This window comes from Centrocercus urophasianus, unplaced genomic scaffold (assembly GCF_019232065.1).
Source record: "Centrocercus urophasianus isolate 14NV4802_14NV808 unplaced genomic scaffold, USGS_Curo_1.0 seq_16, whole genome shotgun sequence".
Taxonomy (NCBI): Eukaryota; Metazoa; Chordata; class Aves; order Galliformes; family Phasianidae; genus Centrocercus; species Centrocercus urophasianus.
Genome location: NW_024884711.1, coordinates 25,394,713 through 25,411,541, shown reverse-complemented (window position 1 = coordinate 25,411,541; position 16,829 = coordinate 25,394,713). Strand labels below are relative to the sequence as shown.

Below are 16,829 nucleotides of genomic sequence, written 5' to 3'. Positions count from 1 at the left end.
GAAAGGAATGAGCAAGCTATAATAAATCTTGCAAAACAAGGTCTGGCTCCCAGAGCGCTAAAACATTTCTACATTTCGGCAGATGAAAACAAGGTACATCCACTCAACTTCTGCGAGCAAACAGGCTCGCCTGCTCGGCACCGGCCCCCAGCCCGTGTCAGCTGGGCTGAGCGTAATGGCCGGGGCTCGGCAGCGCTAACATGGCCCCGCAGCTCCCAGCTGGCTTGGCGCACAGGCACAGCAAGTAGGCATCTGCGGGAAGGAGGCAGGGCTGCCTCACATCTGCTCGTCAACGCTGCTTGGACTTGAATCTAGTGGACGCAGATTACTTACGGTCTCTATAAAACAAGCCAGAGCTGCTCAGCCTTCATTTATCCGTTCAGGTCTCTACTGCAGTCCCTACACGATTTGCCCTTTTCTACTTCAGAAAAATACTGGGGTGGATGAAAATTATTCTGACTCTTCCCAGCCCCTCTAAGAATTGTTTTATTCATGTAATTAGTTTTACTCCAAGAATAAGTCAAGAGACAGTAAGCAGAGATCGAGACAAGGATGGCTGAGGGAGGAACTTCCCGCTCCTCGATATTTTCCAAATCCATCCCCAAATCCCACCACCCAATTTACCTCAGTTCTCAGAACCAGCACTTGAAAGAACCAGCACTTGTTTCAGAAACTTGAAACATAGCTGATGGTGTGGAGCCTTGCCACAGGCGACCAAACCAGTACCCTGACATGCCACACAGGGCCCCCAGCACAGTCTACAACAGCTTTTTCTGGTCTTGCTCAGCTTGCCCATTCCAAGGACAAGATATATATACTCCAATTCCCATCTCTATCTAACAGAAGCAACCATATAATTATCATTTCAGGACTTCATCCTTTATCTCTCTTTAATAGTCTTCTCCTGTCTCCCTCTTAGCTCTTATCTAACCTACAGTTTATCTTTTACTTCAATAAGCAGTTAAGCAAAGGCCAAATTTTCATGCTGTGACATAGCTAGCCATAGAGGACATCAATTTTTATGTATAGTTATTTTTTCATGAGTTTTCATGCTTAGTGCACCACAGGTTTATAACTAAGCTGCCACTGGACTACAGCTTATATTAACTGCCAAATCATGCCACTTCTGTGTGTGGGGGTGAACATTCAGCAGCGGTACGGGTCTACAAAGACTAACACCTTTTCACACATATACAACTGAATAGTAGGAATTACAAGATAGGATTCTAAACTGAAGGAATCCAGAAGAGATAAATTGAATAGATACAGGGTAGAATTGAATAGATATGAGGAAATGCACAATGTTAGACAGCAAGGATATGTCTGCATTCACTGTAAGGGGAAAGAAGACACTGCGCAAGCATCAAGATAAATGAACAAATACAGGATCCAATGTCCCAAATTACAAAGGAAGCCAGGTATTTTGGGCCATCGCATTTATGAATGGACTTACAGTCCAGAGTGCCACTTCTCAATGCTTTTCCACTAGCTCTCCAATCTCTAAACCATACAAATATAGGGTTGGAAAAAAAACATGAGACTTGCAGCACACACTAATAAGTGCCCACAGCAAATACTTACAAGGATGCTCACACAGCCCAGGCCCCTGGGCGCTTCCCACCACCCCACTCCAAACGCAGAGTTATGGCTGCAGATCCCTTTCCTTGTGGCACATTTTAGTTCAAGAGCCCCACCGTCACCTCAGGTCTCCGCAGCACTGGGATATTTGTGAAATAAAACTCCTCAGTTATTCCAGGAAGTTGACCCCGACCATTTTACACAGGATATTAAATAGACCCCAGCTGTCTCCACTTAGAAGTGACTTAGTTCGTATTTTTATAAAGGTCCATTCAGCCGCTTTCTGAGCAATCACAGAATTTGTAAGACTTTTTGGGAAGAAAACTCAAAATTTCTGGTTTACCTAGTGCTCATGCAGACATTTCTTGGGCTTGAAACATCACAGCTGGCATTTATGTGTCCTGGAATAAAAATCTTTTTCTGAATTATGAAAATAATTCACTGAGAAATAGCTGCCTCTTAAGACCATTTGGAAGAAATACACACAGGAGAGAGTTTTTGTTACTAAATCCAAGAAGACACAGCAGCCTTCTTTTCCATGAATGCCTCTGTATAGCATATGGCTACTGACGTAGGCGCAGTGCATTCTCCATGCTCTCCCTCACCCAGAGGGGTGACAAAGATTTAGATTTTCCAAAGCCCATCACAAGAGCACTTTTTTAGGCTTGTGAGAATGACTGTGATCAAAGTATTAGAAAAGCCACGATAATTGTGTCCATTCAGCAAATTGTAATCAACCTATTTCAAAAGCTCAACAGTCTTTTTAAGGAGAGCCTCCGTAGCTGAAAAGATAACATTGCAATAGTTCTGTATAAAGGACATTTTCTGAGATGAATGAGTTCTGGAATAGAGTAAATAAAGCAATTTGAAGACAGTATTTTCATTCTTGAAAGATGAGCAATCAAAGTCGTCGCAAATTTACAAGACTCTAAAAAATAACAAGAGGGTCAATACTGATACACATAATCCCACCACCAAAATATTCCCTAAAACCTTGAAAATATATTTCTGGTGTGCTAAGAAGAAAAAAGCCATCTGTTTCAAAAATGAGCTCTGCTGCTTTTCAATACTGCCATCCCCTGCTCGCTGCTTGCTGGACTGGGCTGTGCCCCAGTTAGGTTAAGCCATTACATGTTTACTCTCTGGATACTGCCTGGGCTCTTTGCCACTCGCATCAGGCTTTATAATTTTTTATTTTCACTTTCCAGAATCTACTATTTTATTATGCTTAGAAGTGAGACTGCACATTAGTTCCAAGTTTTGATGTCATGCAAATTTTTAAAAACAATTAGATCTTGTGATAATTCTTTGTCTGGCTTGCCCTCATCCCCTTTCCATTTTTCTCTTTTAACTGTGAAAAATAAAACTATTCAGCCACTTTTAAGGCTCAAATTTAAAACTTACTGCAGTTCTACATGTCTTAAAATCCTCATTCAGGTAACAAACTAATAGTTCTGAGTTTCCTGGCATAAATGCAGTAAAATTTTGAAATGTTCTTGCTTTTTCTTCTGCACATATACACACACACATAATTACACATACTCAAACAGCTTAATAGAACAGTTTGCTTATAAGACAATTACATTATCTTAGCAGTTCAGTAATAAAAACTCTGTTTTCAAGCCCTGTGATTCAAGTTATAGAAGAACTAGCTCTGACAAACACTTGATATAAAGCATTTTCACCCAGTAAAAAACGTAGCAGCACCATCTGTTAACACAGTAGGTTCATTTTAATTTTGCAGACTATTACCTAGCAGTGTGGGCTGGCATGCTTTGAGCTTATGTAAAAAAAACAAATAAAGAAACTCAAAATTCCAGAAGAATTATTTCAAGAAATAAAGGCACAATATCACTGCTTTCTAAGAATCCAGAACTTGGTAAGTCAACTGCAACATGGGTTAGACGCCAGAATCCTTCAGCTATTTGCAATTGTACAATCATGCAATTTTCTCAAAAGGAATTTGAGACTATTATGAAGGAAAAAAAACTGTGTAACATCAAAACGTTATCAGCAGTGAGATAATTAGCCGCCTTTGTGGCAAATCCTGCAGCAGACCACTGCGGCAGAGAGAAGGGAAATGAGAAGAAATAAGAAAGACAAACATCTGAGAAGTCTTAGAAAGATGCCATAAGCCTGAGTTACATAGGCTGAGTTACTCCAACGCACCTCTACAGCTGTGCCTCCTCCTGTAAAAGATTAACTGACAGCATCTGACCAAAATGGCTTCTGCTGGAGCTTCAAGCTGTGAGCAAGGTGAGCAGGCAGTGACAACCCGCTGCAGCTACAACCTGTTCCCTTTGCTCTCTGATGCCAAGTTCAAACTTGAAGGAGGCTGTCTGAAATCAGGACATTTCACAGAAAGCCAACCTCTACTACTGGAAGTACATCGCTTTTGCTAACTGATAAAAAAGCATCCTGCGCAAACCCTTATCAACAATACGTATACCGGGCATACACTGTAACACTGAGTTCTTCATTCTCTCCTAATTTCTGACAGTCCAAATAGCCTCTGATTTCAGTACTAGATTTGTGTTCCCTTACTCCTCAAATGTATTCCTATTTGCTTTTGGAACTTCTCCGATCTGCCATTCAATTTCTGTACTAGTGCTTTCTGCTTTCCTCCTTCAGACTTATAAAGCTGGCCTGTATCTCACCGAGGGTCTGCAGGCTCCTGTTGGGTGTCTGCTCTGATGGAGTCACCTCAACTCTCCCTGCACTGAACGGGGACGGATGGTTGTTCCCATGGGGCAATTCATGCTGCTCCAGGACAAGTGTAGATACTGAGTGAGATGAATTACTGCCAGAAAACACATTCTCACTCACTATGGAGAGAATCCACATGACTAGGTTGGACTACTATGCATATTTGAAAGATTAGAGTTAGATGTCTGCTCAGAATTCTTATCTTGCATTCCTGTTGTTGTTGTTGTTTGGTTGGTTTAGTTTTTACATGCACTCTGTCTACCTTCTGTGCTTCCATCATGATATACTGGAGCAGAGCCATGAAAGAAATTGAGAAAGCTTAGTTCCGGCCTTTGACATCATCCAGCGCTCTGGAGATTTGGGGGAACCAAAGAGGTATATGCATACTTAAAGCATCCAACCAGCACCCAGGAGAGGCTACAGGTCCAAAGCCATAGCTAGAATTTTCAGTGGCTGGACGGAGTACAACTGGGGCAAGCAGATGTCCTACCTTACAGTACGTGCTGCTACAGATCTCTGTTTAAGTACCTGCCATGTAAAATCCAGCCGTTTCTATACATTTATTTTCCACACTAGTTCTATTTTTGCTTAATTCCTGTTACTTACTCTCTCTTTACTGAAGCCTATTGGTACTACAGCAAGTCTGGGAAACATCTCTTTCCCCAGAATACCACATTTAATTATTATGGCCCCATTGACTTTCTGTCTCGACTTAACAAATTTTTAAACCACCTACCAGAAGTTCCAACAATGCAGAGTGTACTCTTGCCCAGGAACAGCTGCTTCACTGAAGGTGTCTGAGATTTGGCTCCAAACCTTGTCCTGTTTGCCCACTTTACTATGAAAAGTGGTACTAGAGGATGGCAGAACATTTACTTTTACTCTACAGGACTTAAGATTTGTTTCTGCATACGGCCTCATCCATGCTCAACTTCAAGTTATTGAGAACTAAGCAGTGTTTGAAGTACATTTTTTTAAATAGATATCATGATATCCTCCTATTGGGTTGGGATATTCCAGTATAATTACTTTTAAAGGGACATTCACCTGTCTAGATTTTATCCTTAATTTTCAGTCAGAAGGGCTACCTAACTCTTCTGTGCAACTCTCAACTATTCCTGCTGCTGTTCTGCTGAGCTGTATCAGCTGTCCTGCAGTTGAATTCCAAATTCTTGGAGTTTGTGTCTTTTCACTAGTATATGAGACTTTGCTTCCATTTAACTGTGAAATGTTATAGATGTTTTAATCTGATTTAAAAAAAAAATTAAAAAAAAGATTTCTGAAGAGAAACAACATGAACAACAGGCAGCACAGAGACAAGCAGTGCCAGCTAACCCTCTCCCTATTTCAAATGAAGTTACAAAGACAAATGCAGTGTGATGAAAGGGATTCAGCACAATGAAGAAATACAGGTGCTCAGTTCTCACGAAGCACTGCCTTGTCCAGGCCCTTCCAAGAATGCCACACCAATGACACTTTTAACATTGATTTTCAGACCACAGGCACCAATTCAAACCCAATTTGCTATGAGTATTATTGCTTCGATCAAAAGTTGTTGCTCAGCAGTTTATACAAAGTGGAGACAACAGTAAGGCAACAAACTGATTAGAGATGTCTAAGAGGAAACCGCAAAGACTGGTGGGTAGGCCTATCTCCATTAGTGATCTAGAAGGTTATCTAAGGATAAACAACACACTAATTAAAATTGCAGATGCTGCTCAACCTCTGTGTCATAAAGATGACAAACGCAAACAAAGTGTGATGATAGATAAAATGAGCAAAATGAGATTCAACTCATAACCTATTTCCTAGCTGAGAAAAATAACGCAAGTGTTTAACTTCTGCACTCTGGAAAAAACCTGGAAATCCAAATTAATTGTTCCAGTGCTATGCTGATGAATAACAAGTGAGACACAAATGTTCATTCAAATGGACAGCAGATGCAGAACTGTAATATGGAAGAGTTCCCTCTTGAAGTAAGATGTACATAGCACCTAAATGATTGCATTTGTGACATAACCTGGAGTTCCAGCTTGAGCACAACTTGTATTAATCACTTGAGACAGGAATCAAATATTTCAGAGGTACATACAAGGGTAAAGAGGAATTATCTGCAGTGCTACAAGGGAACATAATTGGGAGGAGTGACATAGATCAAGAGAAACTCTGAGTCCATACTAGTGAAAAGCCTCCTAATGCAACAACTGGTTTTACATCTCAAAGCATTTTGGTAAACTGCCTAGTTGTGACATGTAAAATCTGAATGGTAACATCTCAGTGTGCATGCATGGTGGGACACCTCTGCACAAACTCTTTGTCCTAATACGTTTTTGTTCATCTTAATATGAGGAATTTATGATTTCAGCAACCAGAGCAGGTATAAATCACTGCAGCTTCATGAACTTCAGCTTCACCTGCAGAATGTCAAGCCTTAGATTTGTAATTGCATTTCTGATCAGCTGGAAGATGTGGATGCAATTGTCCCATCACTGCTGAGCATTAGTCTGCTCATGCAGACCACCAGTTCACTGTATACTTTGCTCTTTTGAGCATAACACAAGAACCTCTCAGGACAGGCTGAGACCTGGTGCTCTTCAGCCTGGAGAAGAGTTGGCCATTAGGTGATCTCACAGCGGCCTTTCAGTATCTAAAGGGGAGCTACAGGAAAGAAGAGGACAGACTTTTTAGCAGGGTCTGTTGTGACAGAACAAGGGGAAATGGCTTCAAGCTCAAAGTGGGTAGATTTGGGTTGAATATAAGGAAAAAATCTTAGATTGAGGGTGGCGAGGCACTGGAACAGGTTGATGCCCCATCCCTGGAGACTTTCAAGGAGAGGATGGGATCAGGCCCTGGGCAACCTGATCTAGCTGCAGTGTCCCTGTTCATTGCAGGGGAAATGGACTAGATGGCCCTCAGAGGTCTCTTCCAACTCTAACCATTCTATAATTCTACAATTCCGTGATTCTAATATCATAAAAATCTTCCTTGAACTGTAAGTTTCAAGTGATTCTATGATTAAGATGTTCTATATATGATGATCTATTACTGCAAAATCAGAGCACTTGAAGATTATAATCCTCTCTTCTGGAGAATGCCATCCACCCAGCAATAACTTATTGAAGGGCTATCATTTATTATGAACCACACTGAGATTCTACACAGCCACAAGGGTTTTTCTAGGAAAAGGATCTGATCACCAGTGAGGCCGACTGGAAAGCAAAAATCACATATAATAGCTAATATTGTAAACCTGAAGAATCTAATTTAATCTCTAATGTGCAACACACATACAAAAATAAAAATTAAAAAAAATCTCAGTGTATTTTTATAACAAGAAGAAGAGTAGAAAACCCAAACCAGAAGGACAGACTGGGGAAACCTTACGAACATGTACCATTAATTAATACAAGTAAGCTATCAGAAATTCACCATATTTCTATTTGCATATTGGATTTTACCACAGATTTACTAAAATACTGTTCCCACAGCATTTGAAGTTTTTTTGTAAATAAAAAAAAAATCACATTCTGTATGTTTTCAATACCAAATCTTTGTTAATAAACGTGTGATTATGCATTTAGCCCGTTAAGCATTCTCCATTTTTTGTAGAAACATTCACCATTCCTTGCCATAATAGGTGTATGTTCAGTGCAGTATTCACTGGCTGCACAGCCCCCCTGCTCCAAGGGAAGGGGCAGAGTGGGCAGAGCCCTCTGGGGTTGTTTCATTTCAGCATTGGCTGTGCATCCAAGCTGGTGCTCCCCCAAACATCTGAGTGCTGCCAGTACATTCCCAGCTCCTACTGCCAAGTTAAAATGAAAACGGTCTTAGTTCAGAAATGATTGAGGTGGTTTTCTCTAATCAAATTAAACCAGCCAAATGTTCCTTTCAAAGGTAACTGTCTACTCTGCAGCTGTATGCAAAATACCACATCAAATGTGAAAAAAAATAATGATAGAATTCTGTCCTTACAGTAGAGCGCTGGCTCCACAGATGAAGAGAAACAAAAGCATCAGTGCAGCTCAGCATTACACTCACAGAAAGCTCCTAGAAATATGCTCTCTTGAGAAACAGTGAACAAAGTACTGAAATTCCTAGTTTATAATTAATTGATTTCAGGGAGAAGGGAATTCTCAAGAACTGTTAAACAGCAACAGACACCTTGGGTTATTTCTCATCGTGCCCACCTCTCAAACAGATATTAAATGCGTAGCCAAAATTTCATGAGAGAGAAAAAAAACAGCACATAGACTTTTCCATCCTATTTCTCACTTCCTTTCTCTGTCTCTATCACAACATGCAGCATTTAGCGCTGACTAATGTTGCAAAAGCCCAAACTTGACAGGTTTCACTCTGTATGATTCATCTGCGTTAGAATCGAGTTTTCTGTCAGTGAACATGGGAAATTCCTGCAAAGATGAATTCATATCTGAGGTACTTTTATTTTGCCTTGCTAAGAGAAGGTCAATTACCTGTTAATGAGAAGCCAGAGTGGCATCAGTGGTCCTACAAATAAATGCTTTCAGGACAGCATGCAACGTTTTGCTAAGTTGGTAAATTGTTTTCTAGGTGTGTCATGGGAAATCTACCCTAAGGCAACTCTACCACTATCAGCAAGTTGGCATATTCAAGCACACCCTTTATTTAGGTATCTGAAATCACCATCTGGTCCCAGAACTACATGAGATGCTTCACAGCGTAAAGATTCATCTTCTTCTACAACCTTAGAAATGCATCCAAAGCCTCACATAATAGAGTTTCTTATTACTTATATAGCATCTTCTTCAATCTGCCTCCAGAAAGCACAATCACCTGATTCTAAAAGGATTAGAGCAATATTTTCTTGCCAGCACCTCCCAAGGATAGAGTACCTATTTCTAAGCATATGGGTAAACCAATAAATAGGAGCACGAATAGAATAGTTGGTATGCAATGGGTATTTAGAAAGTTAGAGAACTCAACCGTCACATTTCCACTCTTTGATGATCTTCTCATCAAACCCCTCCCAAACAGAGGTTTCCCAAATAAAAATGTCAAAGCACACTATGTTGTACCCCTTGGAAAATTCCAAAGCAGTTTGTTCATTAGCAGATTTACAGTTTCAAGCTTAATAATCATGCACTTGCAATTTAAGATATTTTTTTAGAATATATGAAACATACATGAAGAACTGATTCAGAAGGAGAAATTATGGTCTTGAGATGGAAAAAAAATGCAACTTAGCTACAAATTTATAAGGACACAGTTGTCTTATGATCATGTGTTAGTTCATTAAGGATCCAGTCATTCTGCAAAAATGGAGAACAGATCACACACATGGCATAAAACCCATGATTCGTGCTCGTACGTATATTGTCCCAGTCACTGCTTTGTCTCTGAAATCTATTTAGGAAAACTTCTGAATATCCAGTGCATATTTTCCATTTGATAATGTATGTCCGTACCTACTAAACTTCAAACAACTGCTTAAACCCCACTGAAGGCACCTGAGTGACTCTCTCCATACCTTGCTAAGTCACAGCTGCTCTCCTTCAGCCACCTGGGAAGAGCGCACTGCTGGCACCCTCTGCTTTGTGCTCTGAGGGATCACGAAGCAAATCTGAGATCCAAATAAGCAGCCCAGTTGCCTGTTGTGGCTGATGCTGAACCCGATATCCCACTGCAGCACCCAAGGGAAGGACGCCTGCTGTGGGGCAGCAGCAGGCTGGGCTGTGCCCATATGAGCTGCTTCTCATCCTGGGCAGCACCTAGCAAAAGCAGATCCCTCCAACAACAGCAAGAACACAACCGACCACAGATTTAGAGAAGGAAGGGAGCTCTGTACATGATCTAAAATGACTAATGTTTACTCACACAAAGACTGGAAACGTATTTTTAATAAAAAGATTAGATTCAGAGTAAGATAAAATACTTCTTGAAGAAAGCTTGTATTCACTCCAGAAACTGGTTTAAAGGGCTCTTCCATATTCAATCCTTACTTCCTGACGTATTCTTATCTTGTCCTGTATCTGGCAGACCATGCATTCACACTAAATCATCACATCCACTACTAACAATGCATATGGACAGAAAGAATGTAACTTATTTTTCCCTTTTCTGTGTACTGTAGTAGTGTTGCAAGCAGATGATGAGAGGCCAGAGTTCACGTCCAGCCATTTCACAATGGCCAATTTAATAAACTTCTCCAGACCCAACCTACAGCCCAGCCCCTCTCAGAACCAGCCACACCGCTCCCCTTGCTCTCCTGCAGACCAAAGCCCTTTGGTGCAGGTCACAGCCCCTTCTCCAGTGCCTTCATGGTGGCTCCCAGCTGTGTCAGGATAGCAAAGGGGCCATCTCTGAGGGCTTCCCAGCCTGAAGGTGCCTCCCTCTCACCAAGGCATTTCCCATCTTCTCATTTTGCCTTGAAGACCATCTTGTTTGTGTTAGCCTAAAGCTGACTCTGAGGCTCATTCAATTTTTCCTTCCCATTACTCATCCACCTCTGTTGAGACTAATCTGCCACATTAATTCCTTTAAACTTGGCAATTTTGAAGTTTCCAGTTCAGTTTCTTCTGCTTCACCCCATCTCTACATCTCATTTCACTCTTTCACACACAAGATAATCCCTATACCTAGCAACAGGAAAGTACCCACTCCTGGAGTCTGTCAGTTGCGTATGAGTGGTGCTACACGCAAATGAATTGTATTGCACGCCACTGGTCTGTAGGAATGATGTCATACCCTAAAAGTTTAACATTAGCTTGGCAGAAAAAGGAAGTAAGGAAGGAAGCAGAATTCACTGGAGAGAAACACCCCCTAAAATAGAAATGTTTCACTTAACAGGATGGAACATCTCACTGATTTTGAGAACATCACCCTTTAAGCTTCTTAACAGCACAGTTAAAAAGACAGCAGCCAATATCAGCATTGCCACAAACTGAAAAGAGAAAAAAAACTAGCTACTGCATTTTGAAACTCCTCTCCCACTGTAAGTTACAACAGGACTTCAGTTTGACAAACTGAACAAGCAAAAAAAATGCAAGCTCAAACTACCTTCCAAAAGCTTTACTTTATATTAGTGACTTATTTCAGATTCTGACTGCTCTCTGTATTGAGTTAGATGGGGAATTTTAAGATGCTGTTATGAAAAGGATACTTCCTGCCTTAGCATAACGCAATTTTAAGGACCAAGCCATTGGAGTGTACTTCTGGGAGCTTTGAGCAGTCAGGTGCAGGTCTTTGTGGCTGGGCACAAAGGGATGGGGCAGCCAGGTGTCCTCCAGGGGATGCAGCTGATAGGTTCCACAGCGCTCTCGAGTGTAACCCCACAGATAAGAGCGCTGGATTGCAAATGTTAGGAAAAACCATCATGATGGTGTTGTGTTACCACAACATCTACAGTGTCATTTTAATTTCACTGTATGTAAATGTAAATGTAAAGTAATGTTGAACTTTGAATACAGGACAATTGCCCCCTTACTTGTAATTATTGGGTTTTCCACACATTTACCCATGTACCAAAAAGTACAAAACGTATCTGAGGAATGGAGTTATGCTTCCAGCAGGGCAGATCACTCTGTTGAACAGAAGTCAATTACCTGCGCCACCTATTACCCTTTCTTAACAGGAAGGAGAGGAATAAGATTTTAAGTTCCTTATTAGATGGTAATTATGAACCTCAACGGCTAGATTTCTGACACTTATCTTTAACATAATAGACCAGGTAAGATTATAATAGATTATAATAGGTTACATTCCATATAATTTTGATCGTTTTTAAGTGGAAGACTTATTAGAAATAGTAAACCAAAAAGAGCCAGGAAGCAAAGAAATACAGCTTTGCAGGTTTGTTGTATTTGCTTATGGTTTAACACTATTCAAACTGTTAAATGTACTTACCTACACATACATGTTAGAAATCAAGCACTGCAAGAATTACAGTATTCTGTCTTGTATATCATCTTCCTAGGGTGCAAATTCACAGTCCGATGGATAATTAACATTAGGGGAAAATTATTCATCTGATTATCAGCAGGAGAGATATAAAATGAACACAATATATTGCTGAATTTAGCAATATAATCACAGGAAAAAAATTTACAGATATATTACAGCAGGGAATACTCCCAGTTTTACACACAGGAATTTCCTGAATCTAATATGTCATTTATTCCTGGCAAGGCCCATCCTTTGTCTACATATACTTCATTTCTTCTGAAAGAGAACAGCACCAAGCTACATAAGTGCAGGACCAATTTTAGCCAGATTTAACTACCACATACAGGAAAGCTTGAATAAAGTATTACCTTTTATCTGAAAGGTGAGCACCTCAATCATCCTCCTGTTATTAAGAACATTTCATAGCCTACAACATTCCTCACTTCAGAACAATTCACATTACCATTTACTCTTGAAAACTGGCTATTTTTTTGCTGGCTATTTACCCTCCATGAAGGTAAGTGGAATAGTGTTAGGTGCCCTGACGGGGGGCTTTTTACAAGGCCAAATGTGATCAGGACAATATTTTAAAGCAAAGCAATCATCCTTCTTACTGCGTTTTTTCCCACATGTTTCAATATTCTATTTTTGTTAGTCTTACAAAAGTTTTGGTCAGTCCACTAGGCCTTAATCCCTTTATAGCTAACTATTCAGAGACTTCCACTACCACCATTTTTCTGCTGAAGATCAGACTTCTCACCCTGCACCTCTTCTTGCCTTATCCTGCCACTATCTCTTACCTAGTATTTACCTACTGCAGTAAAAGCAGCAGTGCTGTAGAAACGCATCACGGCATGGTGCAAAGATGGAAACAGGACACTTGGATAGAAGGGACACGAAACAAAGCCTCACATAATAAGCAAGACGTAGCATGGAAAAATATGATAAACATTTTGTTTAAAACTATTGTATGCTATTCAGTCATTTCTGCTTTATGGAGAATGTTCTCCGTTATCAGAAGCATTAGCATTAGGAACAAGTTTTTGCATCAAGCATTCCTCAGGATGTTAAAGAAGAGAATCTACGCCCAGCAGGCCAATTGCTGGCCCTTCATCAATACTCACCAGCAAAACCACGCAGCTACTTCTCTGCTAAGCAAGTACCAGGGATTCTCCTTCCCAAACTGCTCTTCACATTCAACATCTCTTCATGCAGACAGGACAGCCCTGGGCTGAGTTCCTTACAGCGCTCGCTGGGCTGGCCCAAGCCTGTCCCTTGAGTGCAGCACAACACAACACAGCTTGCGGCTTCTGCCGCCGCCACCAGCTGATACAGAGTACCACCACCACGCTTGCTCAGCAGCACAGGTCAAATACAGCTCAACTCTTGGTAGTTTGTCTAAATTTTGACTCACAGAATGACTGTCTCTACCGAACAACTCATGGATCACATGCCTTCACTCAGACCTGATGGATTTGATGTGATATTTGCATCGCTCACTCGTTTCACAACAGAGGTTACTTTTAAAAAGCATTTATCTTGTTTTAGAAGAGATAACGTTTGAAATTGCTCTTACGTTCTGATCTCTGGATTAGAGAGCACTTCAAAAAATCTTTTACGTCATATGGAAAGATCTCAGTGATAAAACAAAGTTCAGAAGCATTCTTTCAATCATTCCTAAAGAAAGCTTACAATTTTCAAAATAAATATCTAAACTTGCGCATCTAAATCCACATCTAGTCTCTGATATTAGTCGACTGGATTTCAGAGATTTTAAGAACTCTTAATTATTTCTATTGCCAAGAAAGGTCTTTGGGTGCATCAGTCCACCTGATTCATTGACCAAATACGAAATGTTGCCCACACTAACATGCCTCCAGTTCTGCAGTTTTTGCACTAAGCCTCTGGCATTACCAGGTGCCCGTCAGAATATTGGTTATTGAGCAAACAGTGGATCTTCCTGACCAGTACTGATAAAGTGCGAGCTGCAGACATCATCCCATTGCTCAGATATAGCAAGGAGGCCTATGACTTCCAACCATTTCCCACTCCATGACTAGTACTTCACCAAACATTCTCTGCCTATTCAGTTTGCTCAGAAATGAGACTGTTCTATTACATTGCCTTGAGATGAAAGAAAACTAACTTATTTCTAGCTGTTCACTTTTGTATTTTAATTATTCCCTTTCCTATCTGTCCTGCTCCATTTACTACCATGAAAGCCCTCGTCTCAGCCCTTAAGACAAATATGGTGACCATAGCTACAAGCCAGTCTAACAGCCACCTCTGTCACCACAGCATCTCTATTTCTCCAGGGCTCACAGAGGTTTGGCACTAGTGAAGTATGGAATATTTCCCTTTTACTATGTAATGTGTGAGTAAAATAATACAAATAGCAGGACATATTTCTATTGATGCAATGTCATCAGCAAGATGATGCAGCCAAGTATCTCAAAGCAAAGCACACTTTTTAAAGTCCGTGACATTCAAATAAGGATGCTCACGAGGCAGTCTCAGCATGGGGAACCTGCCCAAGAACAAAGCTCATTCATTCAGAGCTTACGCTACCAACACAACAGCCAGGAAACCTGGTGGCACCGCCGCCATGCTGAAAGCAAGGCCTGAAGTCATTCTGCTGCACCCTTGGTAGCACCACCAGCAGCTCCTGGGGAATTTACCAACAAGCAGCAGTCAGTCACGAGACCTGTAAAGCTCAGTCTTAGGCTTCTCCTCCTCTTTAATACAATAATCTACAAACATTTATAAAAACATCTAAAGAAGTGGAATGCACATCCCACTAACGCTACAACCATTACCTCTGTGTAACGAATAGAGCTGCTAAGAATCAGCAGCAGCTGTCAGAGCTAATACCTGGGACAAAGGGAGTTGTTGGGTTTTCATTCCCTCTCACGCCTGAGGAAATGGTGTGTATGGGGCTCCTTGCCATCCACCCCAGCACTATGTCACACGCCTATGCCTCTGGAGATGGGTGTTTGTGTGTGTGGGAGGCAGCACGGGGATGAGGTGAGCTCTGGCACAGCCCCGCAGCCTGTCGAAACCTCAAACCACACTCCATGCGCACAGAGGAGCTCTCTCTCTATCCACAAAGCCCATCGGCGGCCCGGCCCTCCCCATGCCCAAACCGCTCACCCGGTGCACGCGCCACAGAGCAGGCCCCACTTCCTCACCTGACCACATTGGGGTGCTCGAAGGTCTCCAGGTGCCTCAGGACGGCCACCTCCCGAATGGTGGACAGCGGCATGCCTTCCTCACTGGTCTGCACCCGCACCCGCTTCAGCGCCACGAAGCGGCCACCATTCTTCAGGTCGCGGGCCTTGAACACCTTCCCGTAGGCTCCCTCGCCGATCTCAGCCACGCACTCATACTGCTGGTCGGCCAGGTTGGTACCGTCCTTGTCCATGCTGCCACCGCTCTGCTTCCCCCCGGGTCCGGAGCACCTCACGGCGGCTCTCGTCTCTGATCGCTTCCGAAGCTGCACCTCACTGCGGGTCGGCCACACGCCGGTATCTCTGCCCGAGGGGCAGCAGGAACCCCTCGGCCTCCCGCTCTGCTGCACAGGCCCCAGTGAGCCTCCGCTGGCAGTCACCAGAAATGATCATACAGCCTTTGGGAGCATGGTCCGTGTGAAGGCAGCTAGATCTGGAAGAGAGACCAAGCAAGAGAGAGCAGTTAGAACATGGTGCCATTGTGCTCTACTTCACTACGTTACTCACCGTGGCTTAAAACTGAGAAAATGATGCTAACACAGCATATAGCTGCATGTGCAAAGGAAGATGTGAACCAGAGGCTGCCGGGCAGCATCGCTGCACAGCTGACACAATCTGCAGTGTGCCCAGGCTGCAGTACAGCCAGAGCGACCGCGTGCATGGGCTTTCCCCAAGCAATGGGGTTTTCCTGAGCAATGGGACGAGAGTGACTCTGAGAGATGTGGGTGGTGTCCTCCATTACACAGCAGAATCTCTATGCTCGTGGGACAGGAGAGTATGGCAGGTTCCTTGGGTTCCAAGGTTCCTTGGGCATCACATGGTGGAGTCCCCCATGCTGTGCAGCCAGCACTCACGTGCAAATGGTAGCACTGAGGGACTCCAGCCTAGAGCTTCTCTACCCTGTACTATACATTGCAAGAATACAAGAATGCACGCTCCTGACTCGTAGAGAACTGTGCACATATATATATACACACATACATACAAGATAATAGGATGTTTCTGAGCACTGTTTCCTAGAGCAAAGACGCATGCCCCTTAGCAGCCTTATGATCGAGCATGGGCCCTGGCTGCAGAGCTGCGGCTGCAGGACACAGCGTGGCGCCCAGCTGACTGCAGCAGGACGGACGCTGATTGAAAGCCGTGCTGCGGAGCCTCTTCTGCCATGCACTGCGTGGGGCCGGGTGCCGAGGCACTTCCCCCTGCGCACAGCTTCACCCCCACAGCCACGCCGCGGCCACGAGCAAACGCCGCTCACAGCAGCAGCACTCCAGCCCTCTCTTTTCCTCCTCGCCCATTCATTATCAACGCACCGACGCCGCGACCTCGGGGGCTCCAGCCCCCTACACGCCGCGCTAGCACGAAGGCTCCCGGTAGCTCATGGGGGATCCCCTGACG

The 16,829-nt window shown here is 42.7% G+C and overlaps 1 protein-coding gene across 1 annotated transcript in view; it reads right to left on the bottom strand.

The window, feature by feature from the left end:
• Nucleotides 1-16,643, bottom strand: part of CDK6 (cyclin dependent kinase 6) — a 120,958-nt gene extending 104,315 nt beyond the window's left edge. Inside the window, exon 1 of the mRNA XM_042817470.1 lies at nucleotides 15,393-16,643. Within this exon, the coding sequence (XP_042673404.1) occupies nucleotides 15,393-15,625 (233 nt within the window). The 5' untranslated portion in view covers nucleotides 15,626-16,643. The remainder of the gene's footprint in view (nucleotides 1-15,392) is intronic.
• Between the last annotated feature and the right edge of the window lie 186 nt (nucleotides 16,644-16,829).